At 38.7% G+C, this 20,347-nt stretch overlaps 1 protein-coding gene across 11 annotated transcripts in view; it reads right to left on the bottom strand.

Annotated features, from left to right (window-relative positions):
* The window catches only part of LOC139630484 (cadherin-22), a 220,045-nt gene that overhangs the window by 13,306 nt on the left and 186,392 nt on the right, over window positions 1-20,347 (bottom strand). For 10 of the 11 annotated variants that reach the window (XM_071493972.1, XM_071493976.1, XM_071493971.1 and 7 more), the window contains one exon: window positions 11,701-11,822. In XM_071493972.1, coding sequence (XP_071350073.1) covers window positions 11,701-11,822 — 122 coding nt within the window. Of the gene's footprint in view, window positions 1-6,461; window positions 11,564-11,700; window positions 11,823-20,347 lie in introns of those variants that run through there. The other variant, XM_071493982.1, reaches the window with a different exon arrangement.

The following is a 20,347-nucleotide window of genomic DNA, read 5'->3' as shown; positions in this document are numbered from 1 at the left end:
TTCAACTACGTAAATTGTGAGTTGAGACAGACAGTCTCTCTTAAATCCACCTCTGTCTTTTCTCGATTATGTAGAACCTTTTAAGAAGACCCTCAAATTCATTTTGATTTTGGAAGTCTATCTTTCTCTCTCTCTCTCTCACACTCACACACACACACACACACACACACACACACACACACACACACACACAGGTGAACTGCTCAGAGGCACTGTTAGAAATCAGCAGAGACACACATGACAAACAACCCCCCAGAACTACTATTAAGTGAGACATTTCTCAGAATGATTAAAGCGGGCTGTTGGACTGGTGTAATTCCTTTGTCTGGACTCACAAAAGCTCACGGTATCAGATAAGATCGAGGGAAATATATCAAACTATTACTCGGCTGTTACAGTAGCACTCTCCTCTTTAATAGACAAGATACTTATAAAATGATAAACACGGCTTTGTTTACAGGACTGAACTCTTCTTCTGTCTATCCTTTCTCCTCCACCTCTCCGCCTCCTCAGTCTGCTCTCTCTATTCATCATTTCGCCTTCCTCTGATACCTTGTCCTCGGCATTTATCTCCTCTAAAGGTATCTTCCTCTCGCTCTTGTCCTTTCCAGAAAAATGTGTCGCTCATTCATCATCTGCCTGCAGATTGATTATTTAAAAAATAATACTGTAGAAATACTCCACACCTTTCTCTCAAATAAAGACACTTGCTTTATTGTGTGGTATTTAAGCTCATGCTGTCTTGTCTGTGCGAGACAGCCTCATTCATTTATACCGCTGCATAAAACTCTCAATTATGAGCCAGAGCGGTGGCTATGCGTTGCTGTGACTAAGCTACTGCCAAGCACACTTCCGGGATACAATTGTACCTTCACAATAAACGGCTCCTCAGCATTGACGTTGCATCACAGACACAAAACAGGCTTAGTCATACCCTCAGCTCAGGGAGCCAGTCTGAGATAATATGGCTTACTTTGTAATTACAAAATGCTATGGCATGATTTCAGTGTAAATCACATGCCTTTCCCTTAGCACGCTGCGAGATCTGTGCTCTAGAAATAAATGGAAATGAGCCAGGTTATACTTCAAAGGTGATTAAAAACAAAGAAAAAAATCATCTGAAATCTTAGCCACGGTCTAGATTGAGGCTTAAATTGTTGATGTTATGCCAAGATTTAACCTTGCAATGCAATGACAAAATAAGTTCTCTGAAATGTAATGCTGTCCAGATTATATTTTTAATGGTGATCGCTAATGTTGACAACAGGTGGATATTTTATAATACCTATGCTTGACAACTAAAATATGATGACAGGACAGTATATTTTTAGTCAAAGCACTATTTTTATTGTTTTCACCTGCAGTTGTTGGTATATTGAAGGCTCAGGATACACCACTGTTTCCTTGTATCCTTGCATGTATGTGCAGCAATGCTACAGTAAAGGATTCATTTCATCACATTTGCTACCTGACTACAGTTCCTTGACTTACTCTATCTGTTTGGTGACCCAGCGTGTGCTATAGATCTCCAAAGGTGTGACACGTGTGTGTTCCCCATCATGGTTAGGTTTAGATAAACATCACACTACCTTCTGTTAATTCCGCCACACTTGTTCACATGACTTACTGTGCCATGCAATTTTAATTTTAAGACGAATTTATGGCTGATGCAAGGGGTTGTGGGTTTTAAATTACAGTTGAGCGTCTGATTTCACCTGTTACTATCCCCACTGCACTGCTACACACAAAGTAGTATGCATCATCTGGCCATATCATGATTTAATTATAACCCCCAGAGTAACCGTTCACATGCTTTCATTTACTTAATCACACAGAGTGACAGTGGGAACACACACAATTACAGAACTGTAGTTACCTCTATGGAAGACTGCTGCTGTGCAATCACTTTTTATGTTTATGAACTGTTTATGTTTATAAATGTATATAGTGCAATGATCATGGAGAACAGAAAGTCTGTATTGTAAAATGAATTTGCTGGATGTGTATTAATGGGGCTCAGACAAATACATTTGGTTCTTTGATTTGGGAATCAGCTATTTTCTGTTCTATTTTTACACATATGTGTGTTCTCACACAAAAACATGTTGAGATGAAGCAGAAACCTTTCAATACACAGTGATCTGTGAAAAAATAAAACAGAGCGTGCTGTATACCAAAACAGGCCTGATCTTATCTTTTCATCATTCTTCTCATCATCCTTTCAGGTTTATTTCAGTCTGAAGGTACAAGAATAATGAGCAAAGACAGTGACACCATAAGCAAAAGCTTTACTGTCAGCTGAGGGATGCATCTACTCATTTCTCTGAAGAAACAGGAACAGCAGTGAGTGTGTAGTAAGTGAGCCACGATCTGAATTCTCTGACTGCACCCTCAGCAGGGGGACTGTCAGGCGGCATCTCGGGGTGAGTGCAGACTGCTGAAGGAGAGAGAGTGGATCGAGAGAGGGAGATGAGGGAGGAGGAGAGCAAGCGTGTGGGAGTTTATCGAGCAGCCAGTGAAGCTCCCTCAAGCACAATCACCTAATTAGATTTCTATCTAGTGGTCCCCTTTCCTGACCCCCTTAAATCTCTTGTATCTCTGGAAAGCTAGAAGGGGAGACTTTCCCAAAAGTACAGCCCATCTGCACTAGAGGTGTCTAAAGGTCAAGGTTGTGATAGGGAGGCGGCTTCTCATTTGCAGCAGAAATCAACCATTTCACGACGGCAGCGGGGAGGTAATGCATAAATAAAGAAATGAATATACAACTTTTTAAAATGAGCCGAGAGAGATTCATCTCTGAAGCCTGGAATGCACTATTAGCGTAAGAGGTGTATTTTCAAACGCGTTCATTATTTGTAGTGTTAAAAAGAATTTTCATGGTCACCAGTGGAGAATCCTAATATTTTAATACCTTTCTCTGAACTTGAGTCAATTTTCAGCATGCCAGCATGGATGGTTGGAGGTTGCAGAGAACCAACACAGAACCAGACGGTCTGCCTCAAATGACGCATTTCATAGGTTTAATACATCTAAATCTTTATGGTTTAAACACTAAAATGACAAAATATTGCTGGACACTGTGGATAATCCAGTCTGGTTAGTCTACTGGGTTGTCTGAATTGATGTTAACATTTGAAAGACAAAAGGAAAAGGCATTTGGTGAGTAGAATAGATGACTCACTCACTGTCCTACTCATGAAATACTGCCTGCCAAAACTGTGAGGCTGTCTGGGTTTTTTCTCATCTATCTTGGTTTGCTTCTTTCACTCACTTCACTGCTGAACATCTAATGAGGGCCTGTGTGTTTGTTAGTTTTACTATCCTTTCCCTTTGTGCATGAAGTGACTAAGTGTTGCGCTCACGTGTACATGATGTGAGTGTTTGTCAGACAGGCTTAACATTTAGCTATTTCAAACTGACTCTCCCAGGGGTTGGAGGTTGGCGGTGCTGTGGCTAAACTGAGGTGATCTGTCGCAGTGACCCACTCAGACAGCTGTGAGACAGCACGGCAGAGATGACAGGCCTTGGTTTCCCCAGGCCACACTTAGTATTTGGCTTTGTACCCAGCCTTTTTTTCTGCACACATGGCACTATATGATATCTGTCCCTCTGCATTTAGTCAGATAAATACCACAAGGTGGGCGAGGAATGGGCTGAGAGGCTAAGACTGTGCTCACGTGTCATTCAGGGTGGTGCAGCAGGACTGGGCAAATGGCAAAATCAGGACACGGATGCAGAGTGGTAGAAATAGAGAGAATTTAAAGCTTAGGGACTATAATGACAAGCACATCACTAAGCTAAGATTTGTGTTGTTCGTGTGTGATTCAATACTTGGCGGAATGGTCATACTGCAGTTAACTGCATTCTATCTTAAAACCTTTATGGCCCATTTAGAAATTGGCAATTTTTAGCAAAGTGATCTATAACTGCCCCACTGTTTACTTTGTTCTTGTAAAATTATAAGCAATAAGATAATGTAAAGAAAAAGATTTATATTTTCATTTTACAGATTTACATACCACTATTATCCAAAGTAACTTGTAATTACTGAAACATTGAACATTGAACTAAGGAATATATTACATCAAAAGCATATGAGTTCAAATATGTGTGTGTGTGTGTGTGTGTGTGTGTGCATTTGCAGTTTGAGGCCCAAGGCAAAAACCACTAGGACACGCCTCTCTGCCTTGCTTTACGCAGCTGTTGCTAATGAGACTAGAACTTGCTTCAAGTCAAATCCTAAGCACATTCAAAAGACATGAAAAGCTCAGAACTGACCTGAAGAAGCATCGTGGAATGAACATTGTTAATAACTAGCGTTTGGACTGCAGGTCTGAGAGCAATCATGGATTGAGTAGGAGACTGTATTGAATTGTGCTTTCCAGAATCAAAGGGACATTGTATATTGTAGTCATGGCCATAACAGAAATAATAATAATGAAATTAAGAAAACTGTAGTCTACAATGACTACATTGTAAAAAAAATCAGGTGTCAGGTTGCTGTGAATCTAGATACTGAATTAAAGAATACGTTACCTCTTTGACTAATGAGAGAAATATTTAAGGCGACAGCTGGGGTTAGGGTTAACAGAGGGAAAAGTGTGGTGATGTAGTAGTAGTAGTAGTTGGGGTGAATAGATGGACTTTGATACAAGAGAGCAGTGTGCGATTCCTAAGTGGAATCCAGTTTGTGTTGCTTCTATTATCCATGACTGTTCGACAAACCACGTTGTTATTATTGTAACCACAACAACAAAGATCATCTAATGATGAGGAAGCACTTATTTGAACCCAAACCACTATCTTTTAATAAATCTAACCAAGTAGTTTTAGTGCCTGAACGGAACCAAGCCATGGTTAGGGTTCATTGCTGCTTACCAACACACACCTTATTTCATTGTGATGGTGGCCATATTTTGTTTTTATTTTTAGCTGGAATAGAGGCATGAAACAGTACACAGCGGCAAAACGACAAACGACACAGAGGAAGAAGCAAAAGCACCTTCTGGAAAAATCATAGCTAAGGTGAAAAATATTTGGTTCAGCCTGTCTTACATCTTACTACACCTTACTGATAGCAGTGTGCCAACCATTCCACCTCCAGCACATTTAGAAACCTTTTACTATATTTCGACTGTTACAAATTGTTAGCATTTCCTACTGGTTATTTTCATGCACCAATCAAAACTGAACATAAAAAGAAGAGGATAAAAAAAAAAATCTACTGTGCAGAAGAACCTGTAACTGATGCTCTAGAAATGGATTAAAAATGATTTGTGTTTTTTTGTCACGGATCTGCACGTGTTCCATATGATAGTAAGATGTAAGTGTGAATCCAATCTGTATTTACTCTTTTTAAATACATCTTCTCCCTTATTCCATCTTACTATAAAGTCTTTACTTCCTCTTTCCATATCTGGGCATCGACCTGCATAACACCCCCAGAAGGCCCTGTAAATAAAAGGTGACAAGCTATTTAACACTTTGTGTCATGGCCCTGGCTTGAACTATGTCCCTGAGCAAAAGCTGCTTAGCCTGTGTCACCCATTTTTTTTATTTTTTATTTTTTATTTTCTTCTCAGCCAACCCTTCCCTCTCCCTCCACAGACATTCTCCTTCTAAACACAAACAAAATAGGTTGTGTTGCCAACTCTCAAATGGGATCAAACCCAACCACAGTTAAAAGGCTTAGGTTAATCTGATTTTCTCTGTGGTTCCACCAAAAGCTGGACCTGAGCCAGGGAGCTGACACTCTGGGAACGAGACTGGGTTATAACACAGCACACAACAGGACACAATGGAACGTTCCTCATTAGCTTAGTAAACTGGGGGTTGATCTGACATATTAAGAGAGTGGCAGTGAATGCTATGTGTGAGCAGCGGGTGTGTGGGTGTGTGTATACATATCTGTATTTAATTGTATAGTCTGTGCAGAAAAATCCATGTGTGACTGTGTATATGATAATTATATATCATACCATGTATATGATAATTTATGGTAAGTTCATTCTGTTCAAAATGACAAGACAGACAGATAGATGGATATGCAGGGAGGTATAGAAATAAATAATATATGTAAATATATAACAAATACATATGTTGGTGTTGTTTTTTTAGTTGTTTACTTTGCTATATTGCATTTTGATGCTTTGGCAACCTTGTTTTTTTATACTTTCATGCCAATAAAGCCGCTTTTGAATTGATAGAGAGGTACAGAGATAGATAGACAGATGGATGAATTTCTTGTCTGTATTTTCACAATAAGTATTTTTCTGTCAATAATAAACCCTTACAAAAACAAACTGAACAACACAGTACAGTATATGCCTTGTTGTTCCACTGACAGCTTGACTGAACGATTTAGGTATGAAATAAATTGCTGTTTACTTATAATTAGCCACAATCAAGCCCTGCTATCAATCATGTGATATGCATAACACCTCACAGGTGGGTTTTCTTCTGTGAAAAGTTTTGAATTTGGAGTTAGGCAATTTGACAGTTGATTCAATTGTAAAATAACAGTTGTTGTGTGGGCTCTAATTAATTCTGCCAGTGTAGCAGGCCTATAAAAGAAGGCCCGCTACAATGGCCTTCTTTATAGGACACTGAACAAAGCGAAAACTGCAGCGAAACCCCTTTTCTAACTTCAGATTTCCTTTTCACAGAGGCCAGATGAAGTGAGCAAAGTGCACATTCTCTGGGTCCGGAGGCATATGCATGCAAAAGAGGGCGGCTTACTGGGCTTGACGTCTATTCCAGGTGAAAGAAAAATGGACTTAATTATGCCTATTTCCGAGAGTCGCTGCCCTGTCTGGGTTTCAAGATTGATTAACTACAGTCCGTGGAGCTGAAACGAAACTCAAGCTCATTTTACACAAAAACATCTGATGGCTGATGCTCACACCTCTGGACTAGTCTTTTGGAAGTTTATTTTACTCATTAAATAAGAGCGTCTTGGGAAGCAGTAGACATCGAAGTACTTTAACATATCAGACAACAGCCCTCTTTAATAGAACCTTATAGCCTTGACCTCTGAGTTTATACTGAAAGGTAAAACAGCCCTGCTACAAATATGAGGAAGTTGATGTGATGTAATGAAATCCTCCAAATGTCAGGAACATAATAGCAAGCTTCTACAATATGTTTATTTTTATTTGCGACTGTCAAATTGTCAGTTCCAGGCAGATAAAGACCCAAAAATGCTTTCTCACTCCCACAAATCAACAGATTTATGCTTTTAGATAAGAAGACAATGAGATAAGATTTAACATGATGTTCTTGACTATTATTAGTTCTGTTCTATGTAGAAACCTTGTAAAAATAGCTCTGTACAGGCTGGCAATATTGGCAGTGATTGGTTGTACCAGTATTTGTGAAATGTTCATTGAAGACATTCTTTCAATGTGCTGTGATGTTGACTTTATCCTCTGCTTTACCCTGATTTCAGATTCTGTTTTACACCAGGCCTGTATTTAAGTTTGATGATTGTACAGATTGCACAGTTTATGGGAACAACTCAAATATATTGTTGGTTATAATTAATTAAAATGTCCATTTGAGCCTGTGCAACTCCGTTGTATGAATAAATAATAAAGCCTAAAAACATGCGACCTATATGCAGTGTCATCTTTGCGTGTGGACGCATGTGCTTACTGGTGTGTGCGTGTGTGTGTGTGCGTGTGTGTGTGGCACAGAGCAAATGTGTGCTGCAGAGGCAGGACCAAGAGAAAATGGCCATTAATTTATCAGTGGCAGAGATTCATAAAGGCTGTGTGATATCATCTACTTTGCTTCACCTTCCTCCACCTCATGTCAACACAAAGCTGTTGTGTTGGTATTTTTTGACAAGCCACAAATAAAAAACAGGGCAAGTGCTAGCTTGAATATCAGATGTGGCCAAATTGCTCTGATCAGACAGTTGCCAAGCAACTCAATTACCCCTCAAGAGACCAAGGGTTTTAGACGGAGGCTGGGTGCCAGCACCTCTGATTTTCTGAAAGTATTGTGAACAAACATTTCACTTACTGACAGGGAGAAATTCAGCAGCATTCAGCTGACTTCTGGTTGCAAGGCAATTTTTAGTTCAGTGCTGTTTATCTTGTCATTAGCTACACCTTTATTGTTTTCCAATTCAATGGAGAAAAATAAATATTATATATGAGAAATTCATTAGTCAATTTCTTCACTCAGTCACGTCTCCAGTAGAAATGCTCTGTCCTTGCCATTAATCAAAAATTAATCAAAAAAAAAGTGCTACAAATAACAACTCGTCATGCAGCAAATTCTCAGACCTAAAACATTTTCTTCATACCGCTCCATTTTTCAAAGGCAAAGATACAGTGACTGACAACAACCGGTGGAAACCAGTTTTTAAAATATTATTCTGAAAGGAACATGGAGGTGAAAATTGTTTCCCCCGTGCCCCCCAGTGGTTACCCTCAAGGCTGAAAATGAGCGTTGGAAAGCCTTTGACCCAAGGCTAACACATTTTCATTCAATCTCGGCAGCAGACTCAGACAGTGGTCACCACAACAACATACAAAAAGAGAGTCTATAGAGAAGAGGCAAAAACTGAGATACAACAATTCAAGAGCAGGTAGTTAAAAAAAAAAAAAAAAAAAAAGAAAATGAACAGATATTGACAGATGTTCCTGTCATTTGTTGACCCCTTCAAGATAGACAAATGAATGGATGAATGTACTTTTGAATGCCTTTCTTTGGTTTTTAAGTTTGAAATATGTCACTACATATTTTCTCTAATGAGAGCTTAAAAAAACTTTTCTTTTATATTGCTAGGAGCAAGCGAAGATCTTTTTGCTGGAAGACTAATCATCTCTGTATGATTACGAGCTGAAGGTTAATGTGGGCTCTTGCAGATGGGAGAGGGAACGAAGTGGGAGTGAGAGAGATCAGACCAGACAACGTTCTAGAGAGGCGAACGGCGTTGCAGAGGCACAGGGGGGCAATGAGTGGTTAAGAGTCTGTGGATCAAGGGGAGGAGAGGCCTGAGCCTCATTACACATGTAAATGCAGCTTCCAGCATGGAGGCCCCACTTTAAAGCCTTGCTTTTTTAATTATTCCTTTGCTCTGCACATGATAATTGGGTCTAACTTCGCCCAGGGCCTGTTGACTATGTAAGGAGAATAAAACACCCTAATGACTTTGCCCATTTTTAATGGTGATCAGGGGAATGAGCTGGACTGGTGCTGTCTTTTGTCTTGATTATTTTAAACACACTCCCACTGTTTGATTGGTACTGGGTAACGATGCACGTTAAAAAAATCATTCTAGGATTTTGTTCTGCTCTTTCAGAGTTCACCTGTTTGACATTTAGGAATTAATGATACCCTGTACTAACTGCTGTCTCACTTTTTGTGTGACATTGTTAAACAAGTAAAAAAAAACACCATAAGTCGAACTGCATTTATCTGTCTGTTGCTTTTGTAAGAATTGTAAGAATTGATAATTGATAGCTTCTATGATGAAGTCAAATGACATGTTGAAAACCCTCTGGTGAGCAAAAGAATCCTTTAGTTTAAACAAACACCATTCTGAAATAGAAAGAAATTCTGTGAAATATTAATCCTACTGACTTTTAATCTGTATCCTGCATGAAAACAGAGAAGAAGCGAGAAAATAAAAATATTCTTTCGAAAACAGTTTCCTTCTGGCACTAACAGTCTGGCAAATGTGCCTTTGCCCAAAAGCTGAGTTATTAATTGGCTTTGGTATAAAGTGTCAGGATCGTTAGATCATGGTGTGCAACTGAAAACTATCCAAACCAAAATGATTGAAATAATGAGGCAGTTCTGGGAGGACAAGAAATAGGCTGGTGATTATGAGTGGCAAAGAAAATTAATCCTGAAATATCTGTGATAAAAAATTTCTAAACTTGCTAACTTCATGTGGAGGTTGATTGTCACCACTGTCTGGATCCTAGATAGACTCTGTTGTTAATATGACCGTCCATGCTAACACCTGAGAAAGCTCCATATATCTCAGACGACAGAGGGAATTCAAGGCATCAGAAAAAGCCATTAAATGAAACCTAACTTTATTTTTATTATCATGTGTTGCCAAAATCAATAATGGACCTCCATTCTCAGGTGAGATGCTGGTTTCTTCTTTTGTATTATGGTATTGATGGACTGATGCGAATGTTACAATGTTAACTTGTGACATTGACAGTGAGGCATATTCTTCTTGCATTGCAAACATTTTAAACTTAAAACTTCTGCCACTTTGACAGCTTCTGACTTTTCCCTTAAAATGATGTTACAAGCTTACTGTTTGTGTTAAAAAGGCTAAGATTCAATTTCATTGATTCCTTTGTTACACAGTGAAATGTTATGTTTCACTCTTCACTCCTTTCATGTACAGCAGCTTTCACTTGATGAGTCTCTATAATATATTTAAAGTGGCTGTTTTTCTTTCAGGATCCTTAACGCTGTATGTAACACCTGGTGAACCTGATGTTAATTTCTAAATCATGGATAAAAGTCAGACACTGCACATTCTAAGTCATTCAGTTTATATAATATCCATGCAGCCTATGAAGCAGAAAGTTGAAATCTGGGCCTGAAACTACACTGCAAACTGTGACTCATCAATTTAGTCTAACTCAAATGAGGTCACAGAAGAAATGACTCTGGTCTCAGTATCAGCAGCCTTCATTAACGTTGATCCAAACAATTCTTTGCTCGAATAATATTTGCAGTGATGATAGAATAGATGTCTTTGCTTCTTGTTTGCCTGTGAGTGACTCACTAAAGATACAACTACTTTAGGATAGGTTCATATTTCATACTAAACAAATTACACTTCTGGAAAATACCCACTTGATGTGAGAGACTCATATAAACATGGATATGGATTTTGTCCCCAATCACAAGTGCAGTAGGAAGGGATATTTTACTGCCCAGTATGAAAAGGGGGAATAATTATATCAAGCAAGTCAATGTACACATAGAAACCTCACTATTGTTTTTCCAGACTTGAAAAACTGTGAAACATTTTGTTTTGTTTCACCAAAAAAATGTCAGAATGTAAACATTATTTAAATTTCTTTCTGTATAGTCTACCTTAAGGATACTGCATTTAATGTGTGAATTCAGCTGAAATTAGCTACTCAACTGCCTCATGTTTGTAAGTGGTAATTATTTAATGTGTGAATTGCATTAATTGCATGTGTATGTGTGTTGATTGTATCTATTTCTCCTAACAGTACTTTTGTTATTAATGTGTATATTGCAAGACAAAATCATTATATTATAATATACAATCTATGACTGCACTCCAGTGCACTTCATATTAGTAATTAGCTTAGAGTTTTCTACATGAATAAATGTGCTGTGCTCAGTACTGTGTAGGCAGCACACTGTTTTTGGTACTAGCCTTTCAAACTGATTTATTCACAAGTAGTAGGTTTCTTTGTAGCAATGTAAAATATCCTTTTTTCTTATGATGTCAAATAAATATGTAAGTGGTTTGGTACAACACTCGTTGTGTTCAAGTGCCCCAACTTTTGCCTTCAGTATCATCAGTACTCGCGAAACAATCAATCTGTGAAGAAACCAAAACGTAATCAGCACAACATTCATCTTTAACTTCAGCAGCAACTGCATTTTAGTTTTGACCATCCAATTGTGACTGAGGACATACTAATGACTCCATCAGATTTTGAATCAAGAAAAGCTTACCTGGCCTGGTTTGGCATCTTCACATATAGAGGCTTCGTACGGTGTGGCCAACTCAGGAGGATTGTCATTTACATCCAGAATCCGAATGCTCACTGCTGAGTGGGACACCATGGTATGGTTATCTACAGGAGAGACAGAAGGAAAACATATCTATGACATTTGTCCAGTTCAATGCAGTGTTAAGAACTGTGACAGATGTGCAGTATATGTCTTATATAATAATGTTCTAGCTGGCAACAAACTATGAAGTGTCAGACAAGGTAGACTGATGCAAATCAGAGTATACTTTATCTAGAGTATCGTGGTTGTACAAAGTGAGGCTAAGACCACCACACATGACACAAGTGCATGGCAACTGAATGACTGAGGTTATGATCCTGACTGTAGTGTTTTTCATGTAAAAACCCACTGAGGGCTTTTCAGTTTTTCGGTCATTCACCTCATGCACATCCAATAGTTCAGATACATTTTTACTTTAATCAGTACAGGTGTCTACACAGGTCTCAAACACCCTGTGTTTCATTTGTACTTTACACACACAACTGCAAACCAAATTGTATTTTTATATTTCAAGCCTATTTTCTTCCGACCTACTACAGGGATTGTGTATTGGGCTTTGTGCTGTGCCAAAATGCAACTGACCGCCCAGCGGTGCTTTGACTGAACAGATCCAGTGTAGATGTTGACAGAGGACTGCAGCTGCTTTTATGTTCTGCTGACCTGCTGATTTTGCCATGAGAGGCTGGTGTATACACAGGTGTAAGACTGTTCTTGTCTGCCTTCAGTTTGAATGACAAAATGCATTTGTATAGCACATCATCACAGAGGTTATTTGATGTGCTTAACAGAAATAAAAGAAGCATAACAAATGAAGTGAGAAGCATAATAGAAAAAATAAAAACAGTACAAAAACACAGCTCATAAAACAGGTAATATCTAGTTAAAGTGCAATGGCAAATGATTAAATGAAGGCAATGGAAAATAGGGCAGTTTTCAGCTTCTTTAAAGCAAGTTAAAGCCACTGGGAGCTGGTTCCAGCAGTGGGCAGCACAGTGGCTGAATGCCATTTCACCCAGTTTAGTTGCAATTCTACGCACCACTAGCTGAGCAGCTCCTGTAGATCTTACAATACTCATATACAGTACATTGAACATTTCAGAAATATATTTGGAGCCTAGACCATTTAGTGACTTGTAGACAATAAGTAAAACCTGGGCAGCAGTATTCTTAATAAGCTGTAGCTGTCTAATGGTCTTATTTGGTAAACCAGTGAGGACAGCATTGTAATAGTCAACTCTGGAGGATTTAAAAGCATGAATAAGCGTCTCTAAGTCTTGGTTAAACACAAAGTCTGTGACCCTAACTATGGTTTGGACATGGAATAACGTCTTTAATATTCTACACTGCAGGTAGGTAATAAGTTGCAATTATCTCAGTCTTGTCTTTATTTAACGTATGTTTTATGGTATCCAGCCATTCACTTTTTCAAGGCACAGATGCAAAGAGAGAGACTCATATGGATGCAGTTTTCCACAAGGAGGCAGGCCGTTGGTTTGACACTGTATCTAAGTGCTGAGTGTTTTAATCTAATGCCTTCTCAAATTGCACCCATTACCTGAATGACACTTTCTGGCACCAGTGAGGGACATGTAAATGGTAGCAAAGATTCCATTTTCGTCTCTAGGTCCCCACAATCTGAGAATGACACTACACTATATTGCTGTTTAATAGTCTGAATGCAAGAAACGCACCTCAGCGCGATGATAATGACAAATAAATGCTTTTGACAAAATTGCAAATGTAGTGCTGTAATTTTTATTTCTCATGCCATTTTCAACCAGATACCACACGTGGAATAACACCACAATGCACTCTCAAGACATTTTCCTTAATGGGCCTGAATGTAAACGTGGGAGAGGAGAAGATTATATAATTAGTACAATCAAAACCCACTTCAAATTAGCTCGACTTCTCGAATCTTAATTCCCATTCTTAATCATATGATAATGTCTAACGGAGTCTACATTTTACTCATAAAATACTACGTACCGTACAGGAGGGAGCCTGAGGCCCCTAGTGTGTGAGCACACGTGTGTGTGTGTGAGTTGGAGAGAGAAATAGAAAGAGACAGAGAACATTATCTCAGTGTTAAATGAGTGATCTAGTTGCTTCAAGTGTTGGTCTGGATATCCTGGTTAATTAGAGTACACAGTTCATGAATAAATGAGTATACACAGCTGTCACCACCCAGTACACACATCTGAGTGGCACCCTACAGAAGATGTAATAACCCACAGCCACTGACAATTACCCAGTGATGGAAAACACATAAATCAGTGTAGTGAAAACAACACCACTGAATGAAATTAAATTCTTGTAATTATGTAAATATAGCAGATAGTTAAGTGCAATTAAGTGACCTCACTTTTAAGAATGAGTACTTTCACACTGTGAAATTACTGATGCATGTATATTTTAAAAACTAAATTAATACTGTGAAGTGATCCAAGCTACGGTTTGAAATTTTAATGAACGTTTAGTTTTAAGTAGTAGTTACTAACTATTGCCAGTGGGAAAATGATAGAATTTTAAATCTACTAAATTTAACTACAAAAGGGTCTATGCAATATTAACTTCAAGAAGTGTGAGCTAAATATTCAAACTACAAGTTCATGCAAGAATTATTTTTTGATCTGTCATCCCTGTCACACTGGTGTGAAAAACTACTTGGTCAAGTTTAGGTAAATATAATGGGTATAATGAAGGTTAAGGGAAGAACACTTTCATAGTTCAAATACACAAATGTTGACTGTTGTTTAGACCTCTCAATTCTTTCTCAATACAATTGCACTAAGCTGCTTGTTGTTGCTTGGTAGTTTCACTGCTTTACTTTGGCCTGAGGACTGTACCTTGGAAAGACCCTCAAGTTTTCTCTATGAATTCACTTTATTCAAGAGAATTTTGGGTCCCAAAAATGTGTCCTTCAAACAATTTTCAAATTTACTGTCCCATAACACAGATACTCAGTCACAGTAATTGTTGCCTTCCCCATAGAATTTCCACCCAGTTTTCATTTTATTGCCCAGTTTTGGATTTTTTTCTTGGCTCCTGCTACTTGTCACAAGATGATGTTGAGGGTAAACTTCAGGCTTGAAAAAGTACAACAGAAACCTATGGGTGAACTCAGAAGCGCTAGGTCTATGATTTTCCTCCATCTGGGAGCAGGACAGATGACAGAAATGTTGACAGCTGACATACAGGTGGGCCACAGGGTGGATAGACGGAAAAGCCAAGGTTTAGCAAAGACAGCAAGTCAAAACGATAATCAGCAGACTATAGGGAGCAAATTCTCAAGCTCTCTCGCTCACTCACCACACAGTTCTGCCCAGCACTGGCACAGCAGCTAATGAGAATGCTGGTCTCAACTAATAGCATAATCCTCACATCAATGCTGGGTTTTAATTGACTGCTTTTTGCCGGAGCAGCAAGAACATAAATGCCCCGCCAGTTCTAGATATCTCCTCTCTTCTTCCTCTTCTTCTAATTTCGTCTTCACATTTTGCTGCTGTCCCCGCTGTGCCAGAATGAAAAGCAGCAATCATCAGATGTTACTCATTTTACATTTCAATTCCCAGAATTGAAAACAGATGAAACAATGCGAGTATGCCCCACCCCTACCCACCCAAAACTCTTTCTATGGGGATAAAAAAAAAAAGAGTTATTCAGTGAGACAGGTTCATTCATCTGGACTAAGTGGTGCTGTTCTAAATCTGTCTTCAGATAGAGAAGGAGAATAAAAGGATTTCAACAGATTATTGGCATGCTCTGCATCTGTGCGGCACACACCAGCTGTTGCAAATCTTTCAGAATGACTACGGTAGATCTCTTAGGCGCTGAATTATACTGACATAACTTCAGAGGAGACAGAGAGAGGATGTGAGAGTGTGTATGCATGTTGTCGTATACATGCTCGTGCCTGCATGCGTGTGCGTGGGCGCGTGTCAGGAGTGTAATGCTGCTCATGACCAAATGGTTCATCTTCTTTGCTGGAGGACACAGTTTGGTTTAAAATGTCACTTTTGGGCAGGAAGGGTAAAATGAGAATACAGATGTACTCTGTAGTGTCTGCTTCTGGTCTCTTTACTAAGCCAGAGGCCCAACCGTGAAGGCACAGAGGCTGCAAAATATTACAGCCATTTGTCTTTTTTGCACAGATGCATGAGTGGCTGAAAATGTCTTCATTACAGTTTATTTAAGAACAGATAGCGCTAAATGTCCCCTCCATGCTAACAGCACAAAGTACTTCAAGGTGTTCTGAACACAATGAATTATTGAAATCATTCTGTAAATCTGGCAAATTATGTCGTACATGCTTAATGAAAAATTAACATTTCACAATTCAAATATTACCTTTTTCTTCAGCAAATACCCTTCCCTTCCCTTCAAAAACGTTCACAAAAGCTCACAAATCAGGTGCTGATTTATGGATTTATCCGTGGTTTACCTCAAACAAGTTAACAGTGAGAAGAAAGAAAAAACTGACCTCGGACTTCCATACACTGAGAGCCACTTTCCTTTACAATATTAAGCCAAGGAATGAAGAAAACAATTTTCATCACAATCAAGATTAAACAGGTTTAGCAACTGGGAATACACATATTGCATATCTGATATACCAAAGATAATCAAAACATGCTTCCAAATGCATAGGGTTTCTCGGGGCCTGCGGCAGCTGCTTTTCATTCATTCCCATGACAAAAGCTTTCTGGGACAAAATGAATGTAAACAGCAATCTTGCTAAAGCTTTAATGCCACACCAACACACAAAATCGCACTTAGACTTTCCATCTAAACACAAACAATTTGGTTTCCATTCGACCCATGTTACCCTGGTCCCCTGTACATGACTTGACAACCAGGCAACAAATTGTACAATCACTTGTACAAAAATATGCTACTTGTTCCTTTTATAAATATCACAAAAGCACGTGATAGTATAAAAAAGAACTTCACCAGCATTGTAGCATTTGTATGAAAAATCTTTTTTGGTGAATTCTCCAATCATCTTATCCAGGTGTATGATTGGAAAATTTTGTGACGGTCTACAATGTGATGTGATTAAGTTTTGCGTCAATACTATGAGTCTAAAATTATTATTATCTTCAACAAACACCTCTTGAATGAACTTAAGGGACAGTTAGTGTACGTATTAGCAGGTTTTGTCGATGCTGGCAGCCACTCTTAGTCTCTTTGCTGTCTTTCTGAGATATCCACACAGTCTCTGTATGAGGGGTTTTGTTGACTGATGTTAAGACATCTTGTGATGTAATCCAAGACTGTCTTTGTCAAAATCAATCCTGTAGAAGTGGGTAATACTGTTGAGAGTTGTCCTTTTCAGAAAGAAAATTTTCGACATGCTTTGTTTGAAAACTGAGAAACAAACTGGCGGTGATCCTAACCTCATAGCATCTCAGCCAACAGACCCATGCTTGTGACTGAAAACTGTGAAGGACCTCAATCATTCAATCGTTGTTGTACTTTTTTGGTCTTGGCAATAAGGTGCAATCTGATTTTAGGAAATTCTTCACTTTCACATGAAGAAATTTGACATACCCCCAGAATTAAATGCTGTTTTAATTTCCCATTGACTCCACTTCTTTGCTAAATGAAAGCTTACTTGGCTGGATGCAGGTGGAAGCAGTCTCTTTTGTATACAAGCTGAATGAGGAATCTGAGCAGCTGAATATTTCTTCTGACTTTGACATGTTAGCGACATGTTTCCATTTAATACCACAGGACAATAGCAATCCTCTTGGCCAACCAGTGAAAGTCTTGAAACGCTGGAGAGATACAAAATTCCCACAAGTTTTACAACAGTCAAACAAATAATAAGGGTAATCAGTACAATAGTTTGATTATAAATATGCTGCTGTTATGTTTCATTAAAATTCACTGAATGAGGCATGAATCATGAATGAGGAGACAAACAAAAGGTTCACTTTAAATTCATCCCATTGAGCACAACTACTCTCTAAAACACATCAATACACAATAAACAACAAAATGTAGATAGCCTTGATGACAGTGGCATGTCTATGGAACCATTTGTATTTACAATAATTTGAGACTATTACAATGAAACAGAGCAAGTCTGTGGCCTTGAATGCCAGAAATTCCCCACAAGCACTCAATATACAGTGCATGAGTGCTGTTTGACAATTTAATTATGTCAACCTAACAAATGTAGGAAAACAATACACATCAAATAACCCTCTTCCACAACTACACGGACAATACGGACATGTGAGTGATTATATAATAGGACAGAAAAACAGAACCCATCTGCCAGGTCATAACCTCTGGTCCTTGATTAAACATTGTTATGTTTGCCCACCTTTGTTGATGCACTGTATGTGCTTTGCACTACAATAGCATCTACTGCGTTCTTCTAAGCAGAGCACTTCAAACCCTCTGTGGTGCATAATTTGTAAAAATAACATAACACTTTCTCATTTTGACTGCAAGTTTAAAGTGAAACACATATTGGACTTTTTTTTCTGCTTTGGTCTTTAGTGTGCATTTGTTTGCCAGACAGCAAGTAAGAAAAGTTAGGCTGTGGAAAATGTCTCTTAGCTGCAACAGTGCAGGAGATAAAGACTTTCCAGCTACTTCTGTATCTTTTTGCCCTCAGGGTGATGCTCCTTTTTTCCCACCTACCTGTCTGGGTAAAAAAGCAGTTTTGCAAGGTGATATCATACTTGCTATCAGTTCTTGAAAATTATATGTCACTCTAACTTACCCTGATAGGTTTCTATGGAGAAGACTGTCAGGAAGTACGAGTACCCTGGCTAGTGACAGCGCAGTTAAATGCTACTGCTGTACTCAGGAGGTTCTGTGTTCTCTGCAAGGGAGACAAGTACTATACAGATGAGAAGTTGTGTCCTCTTCTGCAGTGACAATGTCTGCAGGAAGAGATGCCAGCGGTTGCTACTTTTAATTGGTTGAATTTGAAGACATGGTGTCAGTGCACGTGTGTGTATATTTCTGTTTGATTGGTGGGGTATCATTACAGTGCAGTTTGCTAATACTTGCACTTGAACTATAATCTCTTTACTTAGCCCACAGACGCAAGTGTGGTAATTGACATTTAGTGTGTTTCTTGCAGTTTTCTAGCCAGGGGTTAATCCTGGGGCACAGACATGAAGCACTGTCAGAAAGCTGTTGTCACTTGTCCAATACTGATACGGTGGCAATACAATAGTTCAAAGGTCAGTAATGGACTGGGGGAATAATTAAGGGCTGTGCCACAAAATTCTAGTTTTAACAATGTCCTCCGACAAGTTGACCTTGTGGCTCTTCAGCCTTAATGAGCACAGGGATACGACAAAAAAGAGGAACAAAATCATTATGGAGAAAATGAAGTCTTTTCTTAAAATACTCTAGCTAGCTTCTTCACAAGTATACGCCGCCCATCTCCCCTCTCTGTTCCCATCTCTCTTGTGGCCTTTTTTTCTTCCTCTGCCTCCTGTCTGTGAGTCTACAGCTCTAAGGACTCCGTGAGCTAACAGGTGATAAAGAAGAAACATTCTGGATGCGGAGTCTGATGGTGTTGACCACTGACTCTGTCTGTGTGGATGTTTCTTTGGAAGGCAATGTGAGAGGCTTTATCTATCAAGTCCAGGCATGTGTTTATGACTGATATTGGAAGGGGTAGGACCGCTTTAAATGTTCAATTAACATTAAAATGTGCCTATGACATAATGCCAAGCACAAAGAGGCAGAGCACAAAAGCGCCCAAATTGCCCTGGGAATTACAGCTTAAAAAAAAAAAAAAGTCTAAAAAAAGACTAATTTTGTCTTAATGTTTGTGTTGGATGAGACTGCTTACTATTCAGTTTAGGCTGTATTGACTATCACAGTAATACACAGTATAGCCCCTCAGACTTGGTGCGATATGAGAGAGGAGCAAATATGAAGACATTTTAAAAATCAGCTTAGTTTAAATGCATTGTGTTCTTCTTCCCTCTTGTGTGTGATGGTGGATGCCAGTTAGATGCAGAAAGCAATCTCCTCTGCTTTCACTGCAATCACAAAATCACTTCATCTGTATAAGATTGAAAAAGTGGGGAATACCGGGCCTCCTACATTCTCAAGTTTACTTGTAATGGTATCATAATAACTTCCCAGTTTCCTGAAGTTATTACATTCTTCTTGTTCCTAGCTACAACAACAGGAATCTGTGACGTCTTTCAGCTCTAAGAAGTGATAAAATGAGGGCTGCATTTTCCCCCTGATGACAGAAAAATGACAGTGCATTGACGGCTATTACTCAGGACTATGATGTTCTTGATGGGTTGGCAGAACAAATGAAAACCAGTTCAGCGTGATTCCAAGCTGACAAGTTGTTTGCCTTGTAAAAGCTGAAACATCAATATTCAAGACAAATTTTTGGAAAGCTGCTATCACCCCATAAGTGATTGACAGGTCTAACAGATGCTAGAACCACAACTAAATGTAAACTAAAGTCGTTTATGTTTTCTGATTCTGTAAAAAAAAATCTGTCTATGTTAATTATCCTTAACTTTGAGTAAAAAAGGGCAACATTTTCAGTTATGACAGACACATTAAATCCTTTTTTTTCATCCAC

Source organism: Trachinotus anak, unplaced genomic scaffold, assembly GCF_046630095.1.
Source record: "Trachinotus anak isolate AG129_WGS33_773 ecotype Australia unplaced genomic scaffold, CSIRO_AGI_Tana_v1 ptg000013l, whole genome shotgun sequence".
Classification (NCBI taxonomy): Eukaryota; Metazoa; Chordata; class Actinopteri; order Carangiformes; family Carangidae; genus Trachinotus; species Trachinotus anak.
This window is presented reverse-complemented; position numbering and strand designations above follow the sequence as displayed.